Below are 25269 nucleotides of genomic sequence, written 5' to 3' on the forward strand. Positions count from 1 at the left end.
CTCACCTACTCTCTGGCTATTAATACTTTCAAAGCATATATCATAACACCTCTGCAGAAGTTTAGGCCCTTGAAATATCAAATACCAGGCTTCATTAGGAATATTATTCCCTTTAGTATAACACGGGGCATAATAGTTTACATTTTATATTATTTAGAAATAACTGAATAACAATAGTTTACATTTTATATCCAAATAACTTGATATTGCTTTTAGAGAAAAGGAAGACAGGAACTCCTGCCTTGGCAAAGTGGACAACTTTTCACTGGTGATATAACTTGTTTTAAACCGGGACATAAGAATTCTGTCTTAAAGTTATTATTCCAGGTCCTATCTTGTTTTGTTTTTTTTTTAAAAGGAATTTATGGAGAAAATTAACATTCAGTAATGAATAGATGGTGAAGATGGGTTCACATAAGTCATCTTCCCAAATCAAGTTTACTGAGAATGGAGCTGTAGCAGAATTATTGTCTATTCTAGACCAAAATCTTTATCAGCTTTGTCTGTTAGCAGATGTATAAAAGATTGCAAGTTAGAAGTTGGGACAGACATCTCAGGGCCCTATGTGTACCTGTGCTGAGCCTTGCTGAGTCTATCTTATCAGAGACCCAAAACCAGATTGAAAGAGTCATTTCTTACTAGGTGCAGGTAACTCAGAAATCACACCTCTGATTTTAAGCTGACGCCTGTGGAGCCAGTTGGTTATTGTCCCTATCAAGAGTGTTCCTTGCTTAACAGACTGATTTCTTCTTAAGAGCTCCAACTGGCTGCACGGGATAATTGGTTTTCTCAAATCTAGGTCTCTCATAAATGAATAATGTCACAGTCCAAAAGAAAGGCTAACGGCTCCTATTTTTTGCATTTTCTTACCCATGGTGCCATAACCCAGGAATGAATTTTTGGTTATTAGGCATTTTCAAGACCACCTGGAAGGAAATAAAATGGCAGAGAGGAGGATTGAAGTAGGGAGGTCAGTTACCTTTGTACTAACCCTGGTGAGGTGGCAGTGAACCAGAGAACGTGAAATGGCTGGGTGGGGGAATATATTCTGAAGGTGGTGCCAGCTGGATTTGCTGACAGTGGATATGGTGTGTGAGACAACGGGAGGTGTCAAGGATGACCCAAAGGTTTTGGCTTGAGCAGCTGCAAGAATGGTGTTGCCATCAACCAAGACTTGGGTTTTTATGTGCCAATTGCTTTTATTTTTAAATTTTTCTAATAATTTTCTTGAAATACTTGTACATCAAAGCAAATCACAAGGACAGCCCCTGAATCAATTAGGTTATCGCCTCTGCTGTCAAGTTTTAAGAGTCAGATCAGTAAACTAACTTAGACTTAATATGTCACAGATTTTTAAAAACATCAATATCAGCACAATTTTGAAGCAGTTTATTGTTGAGAAAAGGCTATGTAAAAAGTAGAAATAGCGCTTCACCTTTAGCAGACTTGCTCTCCATTCTAGATGAAAATCTTTATCAGCTATGTGAGAGTTCACAGATGTATGAGAGATTGAAAGGAGCTTGGAGATGTCTCAGAGACCCATGTGTACCTTAGCAGGAGGAGAATATGCTCAGCATGTTCCATGTATGATTGAGTACGCTTTTTGTTAAAGCCTTACACGTTTAAGAAAAGGAAACTAGATTATCTTCTCCTAAGCCAACTAGAGAGCTCATAAAGCACTATTTCAGTCATTAAAGAAAAGGAAACCTCACATACTCATCAAATTGCTGGTTAGGAAAATAATTTGTCATTAAGTTTGTAACTACAGGTGATGCCTAGCATTCAGAAATTCCCCATTTATTGTTGTGGCTGGTCACGGTTGACCCCTGCAGAGCTTATGTCCAGGAGGGCGTTCCATAGCTGCTCAGTGAGCATAACCAGCTGCCCAGGTCTCCACAGCCAACATGGCTGTGGCGTCTTCACGCATAAGGTGCAGCTCTTCACAAGTTAAAAATTTGGTTTATTTGTTAAAAATATATAGCCCTAAAAGAAAGTCAACAGCTGATGCTTAACTGAAAGAAGTGGCCTTTCAGTTACTTTTTACTGCATTTGATGGGAGAAAGTATCTGAGATAATGATATTTGGAGGCTCTTGAAGGTCTGAAGATTTGTAAATGTCAGCAGTCTTTTGATACATGAAATGCTTTGGGGCACGTATGCCACTTTGGTGTATGCACGTTTTGCCTGTGACCAGCAACAGCATCAGGGCATGCAGTTTGAGTGGTTTCAGCTTATCTCTCCGGACTGCCTGACCTGAACCCTCCCCCCAACACAAAAACAATCACAATTGACTGATTACAGGGGTCGTGTGTCACTCTGGAGCTGAGCCTGGGATGTGATCACATGAATTCACTAACATGAGCCAGAGGCAAGTCCAGATTATTCCTGGGCAAAATCTAGACATGCCACTGGCCTTAGCTCTACAGCCTGGTGTTAACAGCAAACTAACAGTGGGTTCCTGTTCTTCCTTCTTGTCATCAGTTCCAAAAGCTCTTGAGCAGACTTCAGGATTCAGGTTTGAATGTGGTCTTGACTCATCTGACCAGCTGTACAGTAGCACTGAGCCACAGAGCTAGGCTCGATAGAAAGGTCCTCCTTTGCTGTGTGGTCTTACAGGAAACAGCAAATAAAAAAGTAAAGGGTTAAATGCTAGCAGCCTTCACTGATGCTGTGCTTCCAAAATATATTTGCAGAAAGGTTAAGCTGTATTTGTCTATTCTGCAGTTTAGCATATTATAAAAAGTAGTAGATATACTACTACTGTTTATTTGACTGTATGGTGGTGTGTTGTGATTGGATCAGAGTAAGTTATCTGTACTTGAGTTTTGCAAATTTATTAAAGGGCTAAGAGATTGTATTATAAAGCAGCATAGCTGTACTCTTATGGCTTCATTAATTATGACACCTAGACATAATTAGGCCCTGGCTAAGAATAGCAGACAAAATGGAAAATCATTTGGGGGAAAAAAAAGTTTAGATTCTGAGAAACTGAAAGAACATTAGTAGAGGGCATCCGTTTGATTCTCAGGCACAACACACAGAACTAAGGCATTACCCATCATAGATTAGCAATGGCACCCATGCGGGGTTATCCCGACAGCTGGTTGTTTAAGAATATGTCCCTCCCCTCTTGATATTATTTCCATTTCATATTTCCTGATACCCTGTACACAAATAACCTAAGGCGTCCTCCATGGTTTAGAAATAGCAGTTTTGATGATTCGTTTTTAATTAATAGACTTTATTTTTTTGGAGCAGTTTTAAGTTATCAGAAAAATTGAACAGGAACTACAAAGTTCCCATGTACCTCCTCTCCTCATGCATACACACAGTGTCCCCTATTATTAACGTCTTGCATTTTGAGGTGCATATGGTCTAATTGATGAACCGGTATTAATACATTAGTATTAAAGTCTATAGTTTACATCAGGCTTCATTCATTTTTGTGTTGTACAGTCTATAGATTTTGACAAATAGGTAATGTCCCCCACTACAGTATCATGCAGAATAATTAAACTCCCCCAGATATGCCCTCTGTTCTACCAATTCATTCTTCCCTACTATACCCCGAACTCTTAGCGACTCCGGATCTTTTTATGGTCTCTATGGTTTTGTCCTTCCATTCAGTTTTAAGAACTACCCAGCTTTTCCTAAGGAAGCATCATTTATTCCTTTATTCATAAAGTGGTCCCTCAATAAATAGTGTGTGCCATGTCGTGTTCTGCACTTTGGGATTATGACAGAGGACCAAAAATTAAAAATCCCCATCTTCACAAAGCTTACATTCGAATACATCAAGCCTCCGTGCTTGCTTAGAGCCTAAATAGAAGTGAAAGGGGCCCCATGAGAGCACAGGACGAGAGGAAGTTATTGAAGACAGTAATGTGAAAAGGGAGCCTCCTACCAGTTGGCCCCCTTGTCTCAGGCCAGGCCCGGCTCCCCCCATGTTTTCCCCTGCAGTCTGGTCCCAGGAGTTGCGCCTGCCAGCCTCCTCCAGCTGTGTGTTCTCCCTGAAGACCATCCAAAGTCCATGCCTTTTCCCAACTCCTCCTCTCTCCTGCTGCCTCCAACATAAGTGTAAGCACCTTTCTCAGACTTCCATTAAGTTTTCACTGCTAGTTATCTATAGCCCTACCTAGTGCTAATAAAATATAATAGAAAGTTGACAAAGTCATAAGAAAGAGGTACCCATAAACATCTGAAGACTAACGGGACAAGGCCTTCCCCTCTGCAGAGCAGATAAACCAGAGTTTGTTGTTGTTGTTGTTGTTTTCTTCCCTCCAACCCTCTCTGGGACCAGTAGACATCATTCCCTGGTCCAGCCATAAGAAACCCTATTCTTTTTCCTGCCACCTTCCCCATAACCCTAGTCATCCAGAAAGATGAGAGGTTTCCATGAGTGAGGACAGGCCAGGGAGGTGACAGAAGACTGAAAGATCCATTTCATCCCTGCCAGTTCTGCCTCGCTGTCACCTTTTTGGTTCATACCAGAAACATGCCTAAAAGTCAGCTAAATGGACTCCTCAGGAACCCTTCTGAGCATGTTCTTAGAGCGGGCCCTGTGGTTTGCTCCGGCTGGCGAGCGCCAGTAGTGCATATATCCCCACTACACATCCAGCGGCATCATGCTGGTAGCCTGAAATTGGCCACGGTGAGAGCATTTACACATGGATATGAGTAAACACTACCAATCCCCATTTCGCTAATTTTTTTCTTCAAAGAGCTACTTCACCAACATGCCAGTGGGCAGACCTTTCTTAGTCAAATTCTTACACTGATTGTACCATAGAAATTAATTCGATAAACACTGTATTAATTTATATGTTCTAATTCTACTTTCCATAATTTTAGGGGTGGGGAGAAATGCCAACCAAAGTCAACAGCAGATTTGATCCAGTAAGTTTTGAAAACCACACTTAGCATCAAGCTACACAGACCTTGTGCTTGCTTTTTATTTCCCTTGAGAGAAGGGCTGAGGCAATTCATAGGAAGTTTAGTTTCATCTATGGCATCTTCATTGAAATTTTACGGCAATAGAACTCTAAAATTTTTGCTCTTGTGGGTGTCGGGCCATAATCATAATTAACATTTCTTTTCCCAGATTACGATTTGCTTGTCCCTGTGTAAGTAACAAGGGGCCACCTATGCTGACCCGTCCTTTTGTACCCCATGTAGGACTGCACACGCCAGGGCGAAGGCCGATGCTGCCGACCAGGCCGCGCTGGCCGCTCGCCAGGAGTGCGACATCGCGAGAGCTGTGGCCAGGGAGCTGTCACCTGATTTCTACCAACCAGGTAAAACAGTGCTTTGATGAGCGAGGCAGGAGCACTGGCTTTGGTTTGCTTTTATTTCCTTTTCGTTTCAACCTAAAGGTCTGTGCTTCCTGAATCCCAGCAATACCGTTATACAGAATAAGCAGGGGCGCATGTGGATCCTTCATCTGAAATGCTTGGGACCAGAAGTGTTTCAGATTTCAGATTTCTTGATATTTTTCTATATTTGCATATACATAATGAGATCTCTTGAGCTGGGGACCCAAGTTGAAACATGAAATTCATTTATGTTTCATAGATACCTTATACACATTGCCTGGAGGTAATTGTATACAATATTTTTAATATTTTTGCACATGGAACAAAGTTTTAACTGCATTTTGACTGTGACCATCGATCATGTGGAATTTTCCACTTGTGGCATCATGTTGGTGCCCACAATGTTTTGGATTCTGGAGCATTTCAGATTTTTGGATTAGGAATGTTCAACTTGTAGTAATAAATATCACCTGAAGTCTGAGTGTTAGCCCTGGAAATGGGTTATACCCCAGAGTCTCGCCCTTCCTCCCCTCTACATATGACCAACAAAGTTTGACCTGATAGCAGTAAACCAGACAAGAATCTAAAAGAAATATCTGATTCTAAGAAATTGTGTTAGTGACAGCCACAGATTTTATAACAAATACTCCCAAATTCAGAGGCACTTTTAGCATTAAGAGAAGAGCCAGTCGGTACTGTGACTATTTTTTCAACGTATCTGAACTAAAGTTCAAAGGAGTGTGGTTAGGAAATAAAGCAGCATACCACTTAAAGAGATTCATCTGCCCAGATTAAGAGGAAAATGCATGTCATGATGGAAGAAATAAAAGTGACAACCTCAAAAAAATCGATCTTGGTCATCTGCCCCCCACCCAGATGTTAGTAAATAGCAATCAACAAATATGTGCAATAGGTTTAAATACTTAATTCACTTTCTAGTAGTTTCCCAGTAGACTCTTTCCACCCCCTCTGTAATATACTAGTGTTTTTGTTTTGAATTTCAAAAAGGCAATATTCACCTTTTTATATATATTCCATTATTTTCTAAAGAACATCTGTCTAGTGATTGTTCGAGGCATCAACAGATTTCTAGGTGGAGAAACCAAAATAAATGTTCTCAATTTCTATTAAAAGTTACATTTCTTGGTAAAGAATTTTTCCACCCTGGTTTTTGTGAAATCAAGCTGTATAACTAGCATCCTGTGCCTAGCCCAGCACCCTGCATGAGATAGGTGTTCGATACATGTTTGGTTCTGGTGAGGGGTATACACTGTTGGAACCCACAGGGTATCACTGAGTCCTAACGAACAACATAAGTCAAAGTGAACAAAATAGCAAGATTCGTAGAAAAGCTAGAAACTTGGCGATAATCAAGGATGGAACAATGAGAAATGACCTGGAGAATGGGAGCATGAGGTTCCTGCAAAGAAAGCAGACAGTGAAAGGCCAGGCAAAGAAGATTCGGTTTTTATAAGAGAAAGGCTGAGGAGGGACCCAGGGTGGTTATTGAATGATAGATACCATCATCACAGAGTGACTTGTCTAAGAGTTCAAGTCCAAGGCAACCACTGAGAAGGGTGTTTTCTTTCACATGCACCTCTTTTAAACCTCTGGTTGAGATTTAAATCATTTTATATATATATGCATTTTTTTAAGGAAAAGGAACCTTTCCATTTTTTTGCAGCGACCTCTGGTAGGAATAAACTCTCCTCTGGCATGAAATGAACTCGTACTTCCCTGGTACCTAAGTATATTGGCAAATTAGCTGTTCCAGGGCATGAGAGCTGGGGAAAGACTTCAGCCACCCAGGAGAAATTGTTCTCTCCTCCCCAGCAGTTGTTGCCATTGGAAAGAACCTGACTGATCAGGAGACACTGGGCTTGAGCGGTTCTGAAAGCACACAAACTTACTGTTGTCTGCAGATGGTAATTTCTTGGTTCTGTTAATTCTGTTGGGGAATGGGGTCCCTTTAGATTCCTATTAGGTGTTAACAAGAGGTAAATGATATGAAAGATCATCTCAGTTTCCCAGTCTGAGTGGTTTTAAAAGCCTTTTCTGGTGTAAAAGCATTTGAGGGGAAAAAAAAATATTGTGGGAAAATGTAATTCCACCCTTTCTTAGCTAAAACAGCTTCATATAAGCAAGTTGTCCATCAGGAATGAATACATCACAGTAGCATGGATGACAGCGGGTCTATTTGAGACCAGAGCTTGTGGGGGAGGCTGCAGTCCCCTTTGACCCACAGCCAGCACTTCCTTCAGCAACTGTATAGAAAGCCTTTTCTGTCGCGGGTATTATTGATCTTCTCAAGGGAGCATAACTCATGCTCTCCACTTTGCATTTACAGGGTGAGCGAATCAGATAGACATTTTTGAAAAGGGCTTTCAAGTACTTCTAAATTAGGTTGGCCATTTAATTTACATATCTCAGATATAAAAGTCTCCATTGTTTGGAATGCATGTGTTCGTGCATAGAAGTTGTTAACCCTGTAATAAAGGATGCTTGTCATAGCTTACATGTTGAACGCTTCCATGGCAAATTACCTATTTTCAGGAGCTGGCAGTATTTTTAGATATTTTCCATCTTAATTAAATCTTATGATCTTTAGTTTAAAACTGTATTATTCTACAATTCAGTTAGAAACTAGGGAAAAAAACATAGCCTCTTGATTATAAAAGCGAGAAATGGAAAAAAAAAAAAGGTTGCTAGATCATATGTAGATTAATCAAAAAAATTTTTAAATAAAATAATAACTTTTGTCATTAAAGAAAAAAACACAGCCATGTGGGATGGCTTTCTCCCCCAAAGGGTTAAGCTCTAATAAACAGAAAGCATACAAATGGATGTTTGTGAATGTATATATAGATAATTGTGTACATACACAGAAACCTAAATTGCCATTAGTGGGAGTGACACAGTGAGTCATCCCCCAAGAACTTAGAAGATTGCCCTCTGAGAGTTCAACTTGAAAATGAGTCCCTGAAACTACACAAAGGTAGATCAGGTGATCATAAGTAATAGGATGGCTTTAAGAACCACAGGATTTCCTTGTAACCTGATTGGGCTATAAAAACTTCGAAAGAAAACTTGGTCACCCAAGGAAGTATAGAAAAAAGAGAGTCACAGAGGCAAAAATTGGCAGTGTTCATCCCAACACTATCCAGAGGAGGAGAAGCCTGACCCAGAACCTTGGAGCACTGCTCTCATGTTGGCAAGGACGTTTCTATTATGGGGAAGGATGTGGGGAACTGTGGCTCTGCTGTACGGCTTTACTGGCAAGATCACCCTGACTCAGGAAATGGATGTATCAGGCTAGCCCAGCTTGATGCCATTACATATTTGATTCAGCTCATGCTTCTTGTTCTGATTCCATGTTCACCAGTAACTTTCTAATTTTGGTTGAGCTTTCCATGGAGTTCTGCCAACAGGGAGAGCGTGTACTGGTAGTATCAACATGAGTCCCCTGACCTATGTGACATTTACATTGCTCATTGTAAACTAGTGAATTGGCCTTCTAGGATTGTACATCAGTCTGGTGAGCTTTGGTAATGTGAGTCTGCCCCAAGGGATGGCTCTGCTTCAAAGTGCTGGAAAATCAGGTTTCTATGCCAGCAAGGCTGACATAGGCTTTAGAGCAAGGGTGTCCAATGTTTTGGCTTCCCTGGGCCACATTGGAAGAAGAATTATTGTCTTGGGCCACACATAAAATGCACTAACACTAATGATAGCTGAGGAGCTAAAACAAAATCACAAAAGGATCTCATAATGTTTTAAGAAAAGTTTATGAATTTGTGTTGGGCCACAGGTTGCACAAACTTGCTTTAGAGGGTAACCACTAAGGAAGCAGGAGGGACTGGGGCAGCGACCCTTCCTGGGAAGGAAGATTGGGAGACTAGATTTGTGGCTCTTTCTCCCACTGTTTCAATTTCTTTTTAGGCCAGACACAGTGGCTCATGCCTGTAATCCTAGCAGTTTGGGAGGCCAAGGCGGGCAGATCATGTGAGGCCAGGAGTTCACGACCAACCTGACCAACATGGCAAAACCCCATCTCCACTAAAAATACAAAAATTAGCCGGGGCTGGTAGTACATGCCTGTAATCCCAGCTACTTGGGAGGCTGAGGCATGAGAATCATTTGAACCCAGGAGGCGGAGGTTGCAGTGAGCCAGGATGGTGCCACTGTACTCCAGCCTGGGTGACAGAGCGAGACTCTGTCTCAAAAAAAAAAAAAAAAATCCTTTTAGTCAAGATAATTCATTTTAATTTCAAGTGATATTAAGTAGCATGTAAAATTTTTATATTTATTGATGGGGCAGGGGCTGAGCATGAGTTAAATTAAAACACTGCCCTGGAATGTGGTAAATTTAGTACTTGGAGCCCTCTTGGGAGAGAGCCAGCCTGCTTCCCTGGGTATCATCCCCAACAAGATTTGTCTTCACATGTTTAAGCATAAATGTGCTCATACACACAGTGCATTGACTATTTAGAGTGAAGTCTTTAGCACAGATTTTTATGGACCAGTGTTATCTGAGCTTGCATTTCTGATATGAATTAGAAGACTTCAGAAATCAAAGCATATCTCCATTACATAATTGTCTAGGCCTATCATTAATATGTCATGGATTTGATTAAGAAAAGGGAAGCATCCTGGAATAGATGACTTCTAAGCTCACCTTCCAAACCCAAAATTCTGAATAAATTTTTTCATTAAAAAGGGAAACTGAATAATCCACTAGATGACATGAAATTAATAATTCATGAGTTTGCTGGTTACTCTTACCACATATTCATTCTGGTACATTCAGTTTCACAAATGGGTATTGAGTGCCAGCCAAGTGCAGGGTACTAGAAAGGATGTCCCACAGTTTGTAGACCAGAGCAGTATGACTGTGGTCACAGAAATTGCAGGATTGTTATAGACGGGACTGTGAAGTCCTTTAGGAAAAGAGTGTTCTTTCTATATCGAACACAAAAGTGATCCTGCTATCAGTTACACAATGTTTTTAGATTCTTTCAATCTGGTCCTCATTTCAATGATTGTCGGTCTCCACAGAAAATGTCCAATTTGTACTTAATGACTACTGCTGTTGCTACAAAACTTTTGATATTGGCACTGTCCTCATAGACATTTGTTTTGGGGAATCTTTATGGTGCTGCTGCCCATAGCCAGCCCACCAAGGCTCACCTCTGAAGAACTAGCTGGATACCCTGCTGCCACCATCTGCCATATCTGTTCAGAGCCTTCGTGCCAACTAGAACGAGTAACCTTTGAGTGTTGGTGGATGGCATGCCGAATGTTGTTTGTTTTTTCACGTTGTATGGGAGCCATGTCCGTGAGCGGGTGACCTGTATCTGACTTCTTCCCAATATGAGTCTCCAGGAGGAGAAAATCCTTTGGGATTCATAGATACTGTCTATATAAACAGATGAAAATGCTGACTGCAACGACTATCAACATTTGTCATAATTTCCCTCCCTGGCAATATTCTGACTAGTCTTTTTAATGAACTGCTGCATCTTATCAACTTTATGTTGCTGGCTCTGCAATACTGACACACACATTTACTACACAGAACAAGTAGCAGGCACAACATGTGCCTTCCAAGAGAAAATAGTCCAGGAAAAACTTCTGTCTTCTGCATTATATTAAACGTCTTCTTTTAAAAGCATTTAATCTTCCTCTGGAAAATCTAACCATATATCCTCATTTAGTTGGCTAGGCCTTGTATGACTGTGCCACATCGGAACCATTTCCAATGGGATGTAGTCATGTAAGGCTGGTGCTACGTCCACCTCTGCTCATATTGCTTGCATACTGTCAAATGCCTATAACCCAGAGTGTTAGAATCACTGGGATAGTTTGTTAAACATTAATATATCTAGGCTTCAATTCATACTTATTAAAATCTCTGGACAAAGCACCTCAGATGCTCTGATAAGCAGCAAGCATAGGCACCCCTGCTTGGGAGTCCGTTTTTTTCTCTTACCCAGATATTTTTTGAATGCATAATAAAGCTAGGAATTTTTTAGATGGAAAAGTTGATGCTAAAATATACTTCCACCATTCTAGTAAATTCTTTGAGCTTAACAGATTTTGAGTATCATCAGAAGCCCTGTAGATCAATTTGAGTAAGTATACCTAAACTCATCTTAGCAGAGTGGGCATGAGTAATCATGTAAGACATGCCTTTCTTACTACATTGAGGACCAGAAAACTGTCTAAAGAGGTGACACATCAGATTTCTAAAAGTTAAAGAAGTGATTAGACTAGTATTTGAGAGTTGATACATATTATAATACTTTCAGTGGAATCCAAAATGTAGCTTCGTAAGTTCATTAATACAAATTCTTCCAATGGCCAAATCAGTCTCGCCTTGGCCTCTCCACCTATACTGGTGGTACTGAAGGTCACTAGGATACATCCTAATGTTTTTAATGTATATATTGATAAGTTATAGTTGTATATATTTTTGAAGTACAAAGTGATGTTACAATTTCTTAATAGAATACAGAATGATTAAATCAAACTAGTTAACCTATTTATCACCTCAAAAAAAAAATGACATTTTTTTGTGTGATGAGGGCATCACAAAGATTTAAATCCTAAATTTGTAAGCTACGATCTCACGGTCTCACATCTTCTAAATGAAATGCATGGGCTTTGTGACAGCTGCATTTCTCAGGGTGCAGTGACTCTTTACCTTTTCCCTCCAACTTTGAGAATGTATAATGAATAATGTTTGCCAGAGTCTATTTTTTCACTCTTTTCTGTATATTTAAGTTAAACATTAGCTTTTAATGTGCCTTAATCTTAGTAGATATTGCCAATTTTTCTTGGCAAAAATAACCTGCATTGATCTTTAGATCAAAGATGTTAAAAGTACTTTGTATTTTGTGTAATTGTTTCAGCATTAAGTGGCTGAAATTAAAAGTCCATTGGCTCCAAGGCCCTTGACTATTTTAATTATCTTTGCACAGTACATCCACTACCATACGTAGATGGGTATTTTAGTAATGCTGTGAAGTCGAATATCAGTAAAGCACAAATAAAACCAACTGTAGTGAAATTTTGGGTAGAGAAGTGAGGGGAAACTATGTAAACATCACACTGCATCAAGATCTATTAGAGAATGTACTTTATCACAGAAGAAGAGGGGTTTTGTTAAAATACGCCTGCAGTTGAATCACGAGGGGCTTCTCCATGACTGACTAGTATCAGTGACCTGATGAGTTTTAAAGAGCAGAGGCAGTTCAGCTGATGGAAGACATAACTTTTTTGTGCTCATGCTGCCCTGTTTCCCCTTAATGCTATGTCCAGACACACAGCACCAAGAAAGAATTCAGAAACAGATGGACATCACCTTTTGAATGCTTGCAATTGTCCCTTTTCGTCATTCAAAATACCTTTCGCTGGCCTAAGAATTCACACTGCCATTTTTGATGGAGGAATTAAAAGAAAATTGTCAGTTATATAAAGGGGGAGCTTACCCAGTTTAGAAAGGAAGTCTCAATTGTCGATGTGCGATCTTGACAGATTTGGGAAACTTGAATCCCCAGGAGTGGATGTATCTTCTAGAAGGTGGAAACTGTGATAATACTATTATGTTTTGTGCCCTGAGTATAACTTGCAATGCTGGGTGCTCAGGAATTCTTGTCTCTGGCTTTAAAATATTATGTGTTGCATTATGCTTTTTTCTTAAAAGATACATGGGAGCTATGTGATTTTTTATTTTTCAGCTGCTATAGCTGTTTCCATTTCAGTAAAATGGGGATAATAACACGTACTCCCTAAGATTTTGGTGAGGCTTTAAATTTTGAATAATTCCTTGTATAATTAAATAGCAGTCTCATTACAATAACTAATTACTCAGACCACCATGAGAAGAGCAATTAAAGTATAAGTATGCAGTATGTAGTCTCACAATTAGGGATAATTGCTGTTCAGCCCCTCTGTAAATCTTTTAGTTAGTTAGTGAGTTTGTCTGGGGTGAAGGGTTGCGGGGTGGAAGGCAGGAAGGAAAATGAGCAGATGCAGTGCTGTGGAATTGACAAGAGCCTGTCAACTCTCTATAAGCATGTTGGTGGGGTCAGTGTCTTCCATGTATACTCCAGAGATATCAGCTTCTGCCCATTTGTGAGGAAGAGGGTCAACTGCACTGCATGTGACCTTGACCTCATGAGGCGAAAAGTGGCAGATGGGTGGAATGGTAGCCAAAGTATGCACATGACTTGCTGAGATCTGAAGGCCCTGGAAGTCTAAGGTCTCTGTGTCAGCCCAGAGATGCCCCTTTCCAGACCACAGCCTTCTCGAGTTCCCAGGGCCAGGACATCTTGTGGCACATACCCTGTTTCTTTACAGCTTACTCCCCATAAAATAACAACGCAGCAGGACCACTTTTTTTTTTTTTCATTTTTTTCCTCCTCTGTCAGAGGAATAGCCACTTTTTTGATGAAAATTTGTTCCCATTTATAAAAAATAACAAGATTTTTATAAACAATCCGGAGGTATATAAAAAAGGAAAAAAAAAAATCTTGAAGCTACAGAACCAGAGACAACTGCCTTGTGTTGACTTTGATATCTGCAAAACACTGCTTGTGCAAATCCATGTTTTCCAAAGCTGTGAATGGATTACATGGAAGTGACTTTGTGTCATGCAACCTAAGCCTCAGACTTAGGTTGTTTCAAACTAGGATGTTTTAATGCATGTTTGATGACAGATCATTAAAAATATAGTATCTACAGGTTCTCCTCTTGCAGTATACTTTATTAAATTTTCAGACACATACAGTAATCAGCTTACTTCCTTCTACAAGTATATACTTTCTGTGTCTTAGTTACACCACGTAATTTGAATAAGCAGATTATGATATTGTGACCAGTGTTCCATCAACATGAATTTTACCTCTATATTCTGCAAGTAGGCAGAAAGAATGCAATTATCAGAAAAGTCAGAACTGTTTAGATTCTGTATTATCTTAAAACCTTTCCATAATAAATCAACTTTTCCCCTAGAGAATGAAATGTGTGCTTAGTCAAAACCTTATGAATATATTATTTTTAAAAGAGAAAAGGTTAATCTGATTTAGCAAAAAATATATGTATATATGTATACACACATATATATACACATACATACATATACATACCTCCTTTTTATTTTTTTATTTTTTGGCCAGGCCCTGATTACGTCAAACAGAGATTTCAGGAAGGTGTAGATGCTAAAGAAAATCCAGAAGAAAAGGTACCAGAAAAGCCACCTACACCAAAGGAATCTCCTCATTTTTATCGCAAAGGCACGACACCCCCAAGATCTCCTGAGGCAAGTCCCAAACACAGCCACTCTCCTACTTCCTCCCCAAAGCCCCTGAAGAAGCAAAACCCCAGCTCAGGGGCGAGACTCAACCAAGACAAAAGGAGTGTGGCTGATGAGCAGGTGACAGCCATTGTCAATAAGCCCTTGATGTCAAAGGCTCCCGCGAAGGAGGCAGGAGCGGTTGTGCCCCAGTCCAAGTACTCTGGCCGCCACCACATCCCCAACCCCAGTAACGGGGAGCTGCATTCTCAGTATCACGGCTACTACGTGAAGCTGAACGCCCCCCAGCACCCTCCAGTAGACGTGGAGGACGGCGATGGATCCAGCCAGTCTTCCTCAGCACTGGTGCACAAGCCATCCGCTAACAAGTGGAGTCCCTCCAAATCTGTGACAAAACCAGTTGCCAAAGAAAGCAAAGCTGAGCCAAAAGCTAAGAAGTCTGAACTTGCTATACCAAAGAATCCAGCAAGCAACGATTCATGCCCTGCTTTGGAAAAAGAAGCCAATTCAGTAAGTACTGCAAGTAGCGTTTTCTCTTTCTTTTTTCCCTTTGGTTCTTTCAGTGAGCTGTGTGGTGTGACTATGCGTCTTGATCACAGCCAGGCTAACCAAAGTTCTAGAAGCACAGGGTTGTTTAAAGCAGCACATAACACATCTGTAGTTTGAGACAGCAAAGAGCTCTCCAGACAGAAATTCCCCCCACTACCCCTGTGTTCACCCGGCCCCACTTTAGATGTAATTCAGGTAGGTAAGATCTGACCAGCTTAGCACAGCATCTTAGCACATTTTAGCAAGGCTTTAACAGCGTGTCTTGGTGAGCTTCCTGGTAGCTTGCTCTCTGATTGCTGGAAAGGAAGAAAGGAATCATGACCCCTGCCAAGGGCCAGCCGCTCTCAGAGCTCTAGGAAAAGGACACCACCAAGTTCTTAGCCCTCCTGTTTTCACCACCGCGGTCAGCATCTTTACACAAAAGAACCTCTCCTCTAGCCATTGTGAATTCTTCTCATACACACCTAGCTTGGATTTTAAATAGCCAGGCTTTGCAGCTAGAACATTTTTCTTCCCCAAAAGAGAACTGAAAATTTCCAGTAGTTCAAGAGAATTTCTTTGGTCTTCTGTCTTTTCAAAGTGTGAGAACTCTTACAATTTCAGTTTTCTGGTAGATACAGGTTATTAGTATCAATTAGTCTTAAGCATTTAAGATATTTATTATTCAGTCAGAAAAGCTCTGTATTATTGAAAAATCTTTATACCCTCTTTCAAAGGAAATTTTTTGAATAATGTATGGAATTAGTATTTTATCAAATGCTATAGAATTTGTAAAATCTGAAGCTAATTATTGATTTAAAAATGACCTCTTGACCTGGTCACATCCCTTTAGAACAGAGGTGTTGAATGTTATACACCTAGTATTCACTAGTGATTATAGAGACATATTTGCATAATGGTACGGATTAGTACCTTGACCAACAAGAATATAGTACAGCCATCAGTTTCTTATTTTTGTCTGTTTAATTTACTCACAGGATTAAACAATTAAAATTCCTCTGTTAACTTATGCTTAAAATTTCTTAAGTGTGTTTATTTTGCTAGTATCTATAAAACACTGTCTTCTTTTTTCAAATTTTCAACTTTTTAATTAGCTGAACATAAATTATTCAGATTAACTGGACCAACTTCCTAAAATTGTTTGAAAATTGTTTTCAAAACAGACTAAGATTCTGACTCTTCAGTAGGCATTCATTTTAAAGATTTGAAACCTTAATATGTCAGTATCCTGACATTACAACTGGAATAATCACTGTTGAATTTGTTAAATGTAATAGTTTACTTCTCATTTGACTTTCAGCATGTTTATCCCCAAGTTAATAAGGCCTCGCATATATCAGTATTAGTTTGCCCGATTTACAAGGAGAAAAATTCAAACAATGCAAGGCCATATCTTTTATACTTTTGGGTACCCATTTGTGGGCTTTAGTTGACTTCTAGACCTCTACAAGGAGAAGCGTATGCCCCAGTGTCCTGTTCATTAGGCTGTGGTAGGGGGAAAAGAAGTTGAATTACCCAGCTCTTAGCTGAAGGAGTCTCTCTGTAAAACAGTAGTATACATATGTTTGGTAAATTCACAGCCTCCTCATTTAGAAAAATCATTTGTTTTATTTATTTGCGGAATTCTCAGATTCTTAGAGTTAGCCAAGCATCCTCCATCTCAGTAGTTGGTCCTTGTAGAGGACAGTAGTTGAACCCTGTAGAGGGTTCCCCTCTATACCTCAAGGGAGAAAGGAGGCCCCAGCAGCTCTGCAACCACCCTGAGCTTTAGACTGCCTCTGCAAAAGTCAAGATTGACTTGGCACCTTCATGCAAAGATTCTAAGAATTAACATTGTCTTCCTAATAGTAACAGAAAGCTGCCTTCCCCACTCCTAAGAGTCAGGAAGTGACACAGTCACACAGTCATCATAAATGTTGTCAGTGGATGACCTTTAAGACAATGGAGTACTACATAGTTTTGAGAGAAAGACGCTGTGTAAGTTAGACATAATAATTTTAAAATTCACAGAATTGAACTTTGTTGCCAAACTTCCTCGGTTCACATCCCAGCTCTGTTGCTTACCAGCTGTGTGACGCTGGACAGTTTCCTTACTGCTGTGTGCCTCAGTTTCCTCATCTTTACCTATCACAGGGTTGTTGTGAAGATTAAATGAGTCAATACTTTAAAAGTTCTTAGCATAGTGCCTAGCACAGAGTAAGTGATGAAGAAACCTTAGCTATTATGATGTTTGTTTCAACACAATGCTAGTTGAAGCATAAGCAGTTCAGAAATATTCAAGTAGATTTGATCCATCCTCAGGATCACCCTGGATATTGGTCTCCTAGAAATACAGAAAATCTCCTGGGACACAGACTAACACAGGAAATTAGTTAACTTGAGTATGAGAGGTAGGAGAAGGGAGACTGTGGCTTTGATTACTTTCTTGAGGAAGATTTTCCTCAAGAAACTTCTGTGACCCCTGTGGGCAGTGGTTGCGTATGGACTCATGTCCTAGAGGCACACATTCAATATGATCCTGAAATTTTATAGGATTTCGCAACATGACAACTCTGGTAGGGTCAGAAGAGGCATCTTTAGCATCTTACCATCAAGTGGGGGAATTTTCCAATTAGGCATCTCAGCCCATTCTGAAAAACGACTGCACTTTTTTCTCAGTCATTCCTGTGATTTGCATCCAAGTTTGTTTTGAGGTTTATTTGAATGTGTGTAAAATTTAAAGCATCCCCATCAAATCGGGTTTGAACCTCACCCCAAAAAGAGGTAAATATATATAATTAAACTTTGCTATTAAAACTTAATTAAACTTTGCTCTTCTCACGTGTTTCTAACTAGAGAAGCTTTAGATTTCACATAAACCATAATAACTCTTCTAGCAGAAAATTCCTTACAGTGTTAATATGAATGACAGTCTCTTAAAGGAAAAAAAGATTAATTTTTTGAGTTAGGATTTCTTTCTGTATTTTGATTTCCTGTTTTTTATTTTCTTACTGCCTGAAAATTTCTTCCAATCAAGACTTACCCTGTGCCCTGCTACAGCTTCTTGTATTACACCTGTCCCAGTCAGTCTTGAAAAGCAAGAGAGATTTTTTTTTCATTTTGCTATTTTAAGCTACAACTGGCCACCACAGTCATATTTATGGGACTTTACCTTAAAGCTTTTCACCCTGTATCCTGTGCCTAGGTATATAAAGAACACAGAGGCCAGGGCTTGGTATCTGCCACTGAACATAGCATCCTGGATTTTTTTCCCCCCCTGGTTGTTGTTTGAACCTTTCATGTCTAGTTTTCCCTCATCTTCACTGAGTCACCTTTAAAAATAGCTTTCTAAGTGGAGCCACCCTGGTAGGATAAATATATATGTGTGTGTATATTAGAACATACACAGGAGAAATGTGTATGTGTGTGTGTGTGCAAAAGAAAAAAATATGTATGTATGTATTTTTCATTTTGGATAAAGCGCTCATTCATTATTCATTAAATCTGAATTGCCAGTACAGTGATATGTGGGCTAAAAACTGGAGAAAAGATAGTAAACTAAATTCAAACCAAGAGGATATACAAATTCAAAATACTAATTCAAAGGGGTTAGATAAATTCACAGAATCTTATACGGATTTACGAAATGGGAGTCAAGGTTCAGACACACCTTGGACTTTAGAAGTTGGCTTCATGGAAGGCATGTTCTCTGCAATTTCACTTTCCTGGGTCCGCTGTAAGACACCGAAGTCTACGTTGTATTGTTCTGACCAGGTGTATTTTTCCTCATCTTTCGTATCACTAAATTACCTTTGAAAATTATGAAATAAACCCAGTAGCCCAGAATAGTTGAAATGATCCAAAATTCTTAGAACACTCATGAACAAAATCTAATCCAAGTGTACAGGTGGAACATCCAGAATGTTCCAGCATCTGGTCGTGATGTGAAGTGAAAGAAGCCAGGCACAGAAGGACAACCTTTGCATATTCTCACTTATTTGTGGGAGCTAAAAATTAAAGCGATCAAACTCATGGAGATGGAGAGTAAAAGGATGGTTACCAGAGGCTGGAAGAAAAGTGAAGACATAGGGGAGGGAGAAGTGGGGATGGTTAATGGATACAAGAAAAAAAAAATAGAACAAATAAGATCTAGTATTTGATAGCACAACAGGGTGACTATAGTTAATAATAATTTACTTGTACATTTTAAAATAAAGAGAACTGGGCACGGTGGCCCACACCTGTAATCCCAACACTTTGGGAGGCTGAAGCGGATGGATCACTTGAGGTCAGGAGTTCAGGACCAGCCTGACCAACATGGTGAAACCCCGTCTCTACTAAAAATACAAACATTAGCTGGGCATCGTAGTGAGCACCTGTAGTCCCAGCTTCTCGGGAGGCTAAGGCAGGAACATCACTTGAAGCCAGGAGGCAGAGGTTGCGGTGAGCCAAGATCGCGTCACTGCACTCCAGCCTGGGCGACAGCAAGACTCCACCTCAAAAAAATAAAATAAAAAAATAAGATAACTAAAAAGAGTATAATTGGATTGTTTGAACACAAAGAATAAATGCTTTAGGTGATAGATATCTCATTACCCTGATGTGATTATTACACATTATATGTTGGTATCAAAATATATATACACCCACTATGGACCCACAAAACTTTAAAATTTTTTAAATCTCCAAAATCTGAAACTTTTCGAGCACCAACATGATGCTCAAAGGAAATTCTCATTGCAGCATTTTAGAATTTTGTATTTGGGATGCTGAACCCATACATCTGAAAAAATCTGAAATCCCAAACACTTAGGGTCCCAAGCATTTCAGATAAGGGATGTTCAGCCTGTAATAGCATTTCCTTAATCTCTGTGCTGTTGTGACATTGAAAGATCGTCTCCACTATTTTCTGAGTTATAAGAGTTTCCTGCATTATTTTTATGCTCTAAATTAACCATAATTGAGGAGTTGCACAGGTTAGGACTCTCCTATTAATTTAGAACATAACTATTCTAAAAGAGCAGTTGGTCGTTACCACAATTTGATATTTTTCTGATACTGTGGAAATTATAGGATATAGATAAAAATGTCATTTTAAATAACTAAATGGGAAACTGCCTTTAAACTAAGGCCTGTATCTTTAATAGACATATGGAGAAAAGAGCATGGAGCTCCGAAGTGACTAGACTAAAGCTTAATTCGAGTTCTGATTCTTAATTCGAGTTCTAATTTGTTCAAACTGGCTGAGGAAACTTGAGCAAGACACCTATCCTCTTAAACACTGTCAAATGGAACTAATAATTGCTTGTGAAGAATAAACCAAAAAAAAAATCTACTCAGAGATGCTTAACCCACTGCCCAGCATGATAAAAACCTGCAATAAATGTTTATTTTCCTCCCATTTACTTAAGGTTTAGGAACTGATGCTTTTCTTCTTCTTAATAGTCCCCACTTAAAGAGGACTCATGTTTACTTTCTCTCCCTCCCCCAATTTACTCATCACCCTGTTTGTTCCTCATTTAATGCAAATGATTAATGAAATGATTAATGAAATTAAATCATTTCAGTGATTTAATGCGTTTTGTTTAACAACCCACATTTGGGTCAGGCACTGTGGTTCAGGCACTGTGGTTCATGCTGGAATCCCAGCACTTTGGGAGGCCAAGGTGGCAGGATCACTTGAGGCCGGGAAGTTGAGACCAGCCTGGTCAACATAGTGAAACCTCATCTCTACAAAAAATACAAAAATTAGCCAGGTTTGGTGGCACACACTGTTGGTCTCAGCTACTCAGGAAGCTGAGGTGGTAAGATAGCTTGAACCTGGGAGGTCAAGGCTGCGATGAGCAGAGATCACACCACTGCATTCCAATCTGGGCGACAGAGCAAGAGCCTGTCTCAAAACAACCCACATCCACAGCACTTGGAAATGTGCTGGAAGATAGTGAGGTCTCATTAAATATTGGTTGCCTGAATGAACTGGGCAATGTCACGTGTCTGTGCACTGGGTACGTAGCAGTGAATAAGACAAGGCCTCTGCCACTGTAGAGCTCAGCGTCTTGTGGGGGGAAATAGCAGTTAAACAACAAAGGACAGTCAAGTGTGAAACTCACTGTGATAGAGAGAGCAGGGCACTCTGACCTCTACCACAGAGATGTGGGCTCAGTCAGGGAAAGAGACCTTCTTGAGTAAATGATGTGTGACCCAAACCCTAGACCCGAATTGATGAGTGCTTGACCAATGATAGCTCCAATCTCCCTTATTCACTTACCGCACACCCAAAACACATCAGTACTTTTGAAGCCTCTGTAACATTGTTTCAGTGTAGTCTTACCCAATATCCAAATAGAATACCACTGTTTCCTCATCTGTAAAATAAGGACAATAAAACTACCTACCTCATAAAGCCAGTTTAGAACACTTTTAATGCTATATAAGAATTGGACACTATTTTCACAGTAAATACCACAATCATGGCTTTGTAAAACAAGGTGGCTTCTTCATGGAGTAGATCTGAAAAGATGGGTTATATGAGGTTGGTTGGTTTAAACAAGTAAAATTTGGGGCCCTTGGACTATCTGGTATTTATTATAATGATATTTATCAAAATAGGATCCTGTAGTTTGTAAAATATAACTTGATTTCTGAAATGTTGTGATTGTGATTAGAGAAATTTAAAAAGCTAGGCCTGTAAGATAACTTCTGAAAGTATCCAACTTCTCACTTACAGCTTTTACTTAACGGAAAGGGTGGTGTCCAAACAGAGAACCAGGGAAAAAGCAGGAGATAGAGAACCTCGTTTTGAGTTTTCCCTGAATTGTTCCTTGGAGGCGGCTTTGTCCTACAGATTTGTCCTACAGATTCCTAACTGCCCTGAGGAGGAAGCAGCTCTTCCTCATCTGACCTGCATCCTAACAACAAATGCACCTCTAACTCCCAGCCCTTCGTAGGCCCTGTTATGGTGAGCTGTGTCTCTCAGCCTACGCTGTTGTCCATTGTTTTGAGGTGAATGAAGTAGATGAGTTGTTTAAAACGTTTTTAAACTAATTCAAGCCTGGATTCATTTTTAAGTGAAGGTTCTGAAATGTCTCCATCTAAACATAGCATTGCTGTTTTTAGTCTACACCTTTTGGAACTGCTGTCATCTTTTATGCCTTATTTACTGCAGTCATGTTAACTTTCTTATTTTTTCAGTAATTGGCTTTGGTAATATCTTGATATTAACATGGAAAAGTTAGGATTATTTTGTTCTCTTTCATTTTCAGGGCCCTAATTCGATCATGATTGTCCTTGTCATGCTGTTGAATATCGGGTTGGCCATTCTTTTTGTTCACTTTCTAACTTGATTGGAATTAGGAAAGGTAAGAATCACCTTAATTTCTATCTAAAATCATAGTAAATAACATTCTTTTCTCATATTCAAATTTGCTATTTTTTTAACAATGACATATTGTCCTTCACTTTAATTTTGGCTATGCCTGAATGTGATTCAACATAGTTACTTAATGCTATAACTGTTTTGACCCTTCAGTGAAGTCCTGACAACTAGTGGTGTGTTAGCCCACAGTTCTCTGCAGTGGTGCCGTCAGCCCTTTAAATGGCCCACCCCAGGCAGACTCAGACACAGGGAAGGAGGCTTGGAATTAGGATGGGATCGCAAGAGAGATGAAACTTGGAAAATTCAGCCAGAGGACCTGTTCGGTTCCCCTGGGAGTGCTTTGTGGCTTTGGGGTCCTCTGGGAGCTGAAGCGCACAGCCATGTTGGAGAGCAAAACTTAATAATAATTCTTTTTTAAAATCTGCTGAAGCAGCCCCATCCGGCGAAGTTCTTGGCATTGGCTACTCCATCTGTCCTAGCAGAGTGTGACTAAACTGGAAATGTATGGAGCTGCATTTTTTTTTTTTTTTTTTGATGGAAGTCAACAGCTGCCTTACTATTTTACCATCTGACGTTTTTAGTAGGGAGCTGGGGAAACGACTGCCCGAGGAATGCGGTCGGAGGATTGTGTTGCTGTGGACGTGGTTCCAACATTCACTCCTATCTCATTAGAAGAAATAGGTAGCAGCATCACTCACCAGTCTTATGCCATGACCTGCTGCTTTAACATCTCCTGGAATGTTCTGGGAGAGAATGTTTCGTTTGCTTGTGCACGACTCTGTTCATTTTTGCTGTTTATTTAAATATGATGTATAGTCATCTACCACCTGCGGTCCTGGCCGGACCGAAACACACGTGTTGCATCTCAAGGAAAAGAAACAACAAAATGCTAGTGAAAATGTGCTTATTTTGATAGCAATATACCATCTTTTATGTCATTTATTCTTCCTATACTTGTAAAAGATTATTTATCTTTAAATTTTAGCAATTTGAAGACACTATGCCTTCCTAAGAACTAATTTAATTTTAAATCTTTTTAACATTACTGAGGTGAATTATTTATGCACTTAGGAAGTGCTAAATTTTAAAAACCGAAACACGACAGAATTCTAAGAAGTATAGTCCAAACGTTGCATGGATTGCAGTAATCAGTGTTTAAAGGATTCAGTTTCTTTGCTGACGTACTTTACAACCAAATAAAATCTTGTCAGTGGCTGTGTTAATTCCCATGAAAGTTAAGCAAGATGCTATTAATAAACTGCTTTGCTCTTTCTTGTTTTCTTTTTCCAACTTAAATTTCTGTTGAATACATTCAGGTAGAACATAAAGCCTTGTTCAATCACTGCCTCTCAGTTTTCTGCCTTTCCTGTTTTTCAAAGTCCTTTTGTAATTTCATTTCCCATTTTAAAGGCTTAGACATTTTTATTTTAAATATGTGTCTTTTACAGTCTTTTGTCATTCTGACATTTCTGGGTTTTTGCTGTTTTATAATTTACCCTTTATTATTGAGAAGCATGCTTACTTAGAGAAACTAAATGGTCTTTATAAAAGTAATTAGTTAAAAAGAAATCAGGGGAGGAAAAGTATCTATCTAATCTATTAAATCTTTTTAAAACATTACATTGCAGAGGGGGAGCTACTCCTAAATATTTTCATGATTTGCATGGTTTAATCAGATTTTTTTTTTTTTTTTTTTTTTTTTTTTTACCGTATTAGCTACCTTTTCAATGCAGAAGACAGTTCACACAATTCCCTGGTTAGCACAGATGTGGACTGAGTGCTTTGCCACCTGCAGGGTAGTAACCCAGTGATGTTTCTTACAGAAGCACAATGTGTTGAAAATCCTGGGTGTGACCAATATGGAATAAAGAAGAAGGCAGAAAGAGAGCAAATGAAAAATTTCAACTTGTATATTCATTTTTTATATTTTGCTTTGACTTTTAAATTTAGGAAGTCCGTTTATACCTGAAAACAAATGTTTAAAGTTCCTGTGTCACTCTCAGTATTCTCACCGCCCATCCCAAACCCTGTAGCTCCTTATGCTGGGAAAACTGGTTTTTTAAAAAATAATAATAATAAAATATTTAATCTTATTAAGTGTTTATTTAAAATGTGTAATGCTTTGGAAATCATGGGTAACAGATAGCGAGAGGATATGTTTATAAAGTGAGCATGTTGGTCCCATTTATAAATATATGTATGATTTATAAGCTTTTTTAAAACAAAGCTCAAATTGTTGGTATTTTTCTAAAATGTGCACAGCTGTATTTTACATGAAGGCTCTTTCTAATGGGTTGTTATACTGTACTCAACATTTTGGACAGCACATGAAGTCTGCCAATGTACTTAATAAAACATGACTTTGTTTATTTAAAGTTTCTTGCTGTGAAAAAGAACTCCCTACCTGTGAGTTCCTTTATTTATAATTCTCGAAACCAAAATGTATAATGTACAGTTTTCACAACTGTATCTGCTCTAATAAAAAAAAAAGTTGGTTATTAATAAAGTCGGAGGTGTGTTTTCTTTGTGAGTAAATTACTGTCTTGAGTTATGTGGAATGCTTTGGTGGTGGTGTTGAAAGAGATCTGCTGAAAAATTAACAGCAGAAATAGAAGGAAAAAATGCACAAAGAAGCCATGTGCCAGAAGGTAGTTATACCGCTCCACCAATTGGTTCTACGTTTCTTTCATCCTGGGCCTTTCAAATAATTTTGCAAAATAAGGTTCATTGCTCTGCTTAATG

The 25269-nt window shown here is 39.2% G+C and overlaps 1 protein-coding gene across 6 annotated transcripts in view; it reads left to right on the top strand.

Moving 5' to 3' along the window:
- LOC105483572 (junctophilin 1) overlaps positions 1 to 25030 on the top strand; it is an 80612-nt gene extending 55582 nt beyond the window's left edge. The window contains exons 3-6 of one of the 6 annotated variants that reach the window (XM_011744465.2): positions 5175 to 5293; positions 14488 to 15134; positions 22415 to 22510; positions 22681 to 25030. In XM_011744465.2, the coding sequence (XP_011742767.1) occupies positions 5175 to 5293; positions 14488 to 15134; positions 22415 to 22495 (847 nt within the window). In that variant the 3' untranslated portion in view covers positions 22496 to 22510; positions 22681 to 25030. The remainder of the gene's footprint in view (positions 1 to 5174; positions 5294 to 14487; positions 15135 to 22414; positions 22511 to 22680) is intronic. The other 5 variants (XM_011744464.2, XM_011744467.2, XM_011744466.2 and 2 more) reach the window with 5 other exon arrangements.
- The last annotated feature ends 239 nt before the right edge of the window (positions 25031 to 25269 follow it).

This window comes from Macaca nemestrina, chromosome 8 (assembly GCF_043159975.1).
Source record: "Macaca nemestrina isolate mMacNem1 chromosome 8, mMacNem.hap1, whole genome shotgun sequence".
In the NCBI taxonomy this organism is placed as follows: Eukaryota; Metazoa; Chordata; class Mammalia; order Primates; family Cercopithecidae; genus Macaca; species Macaca nemestrina.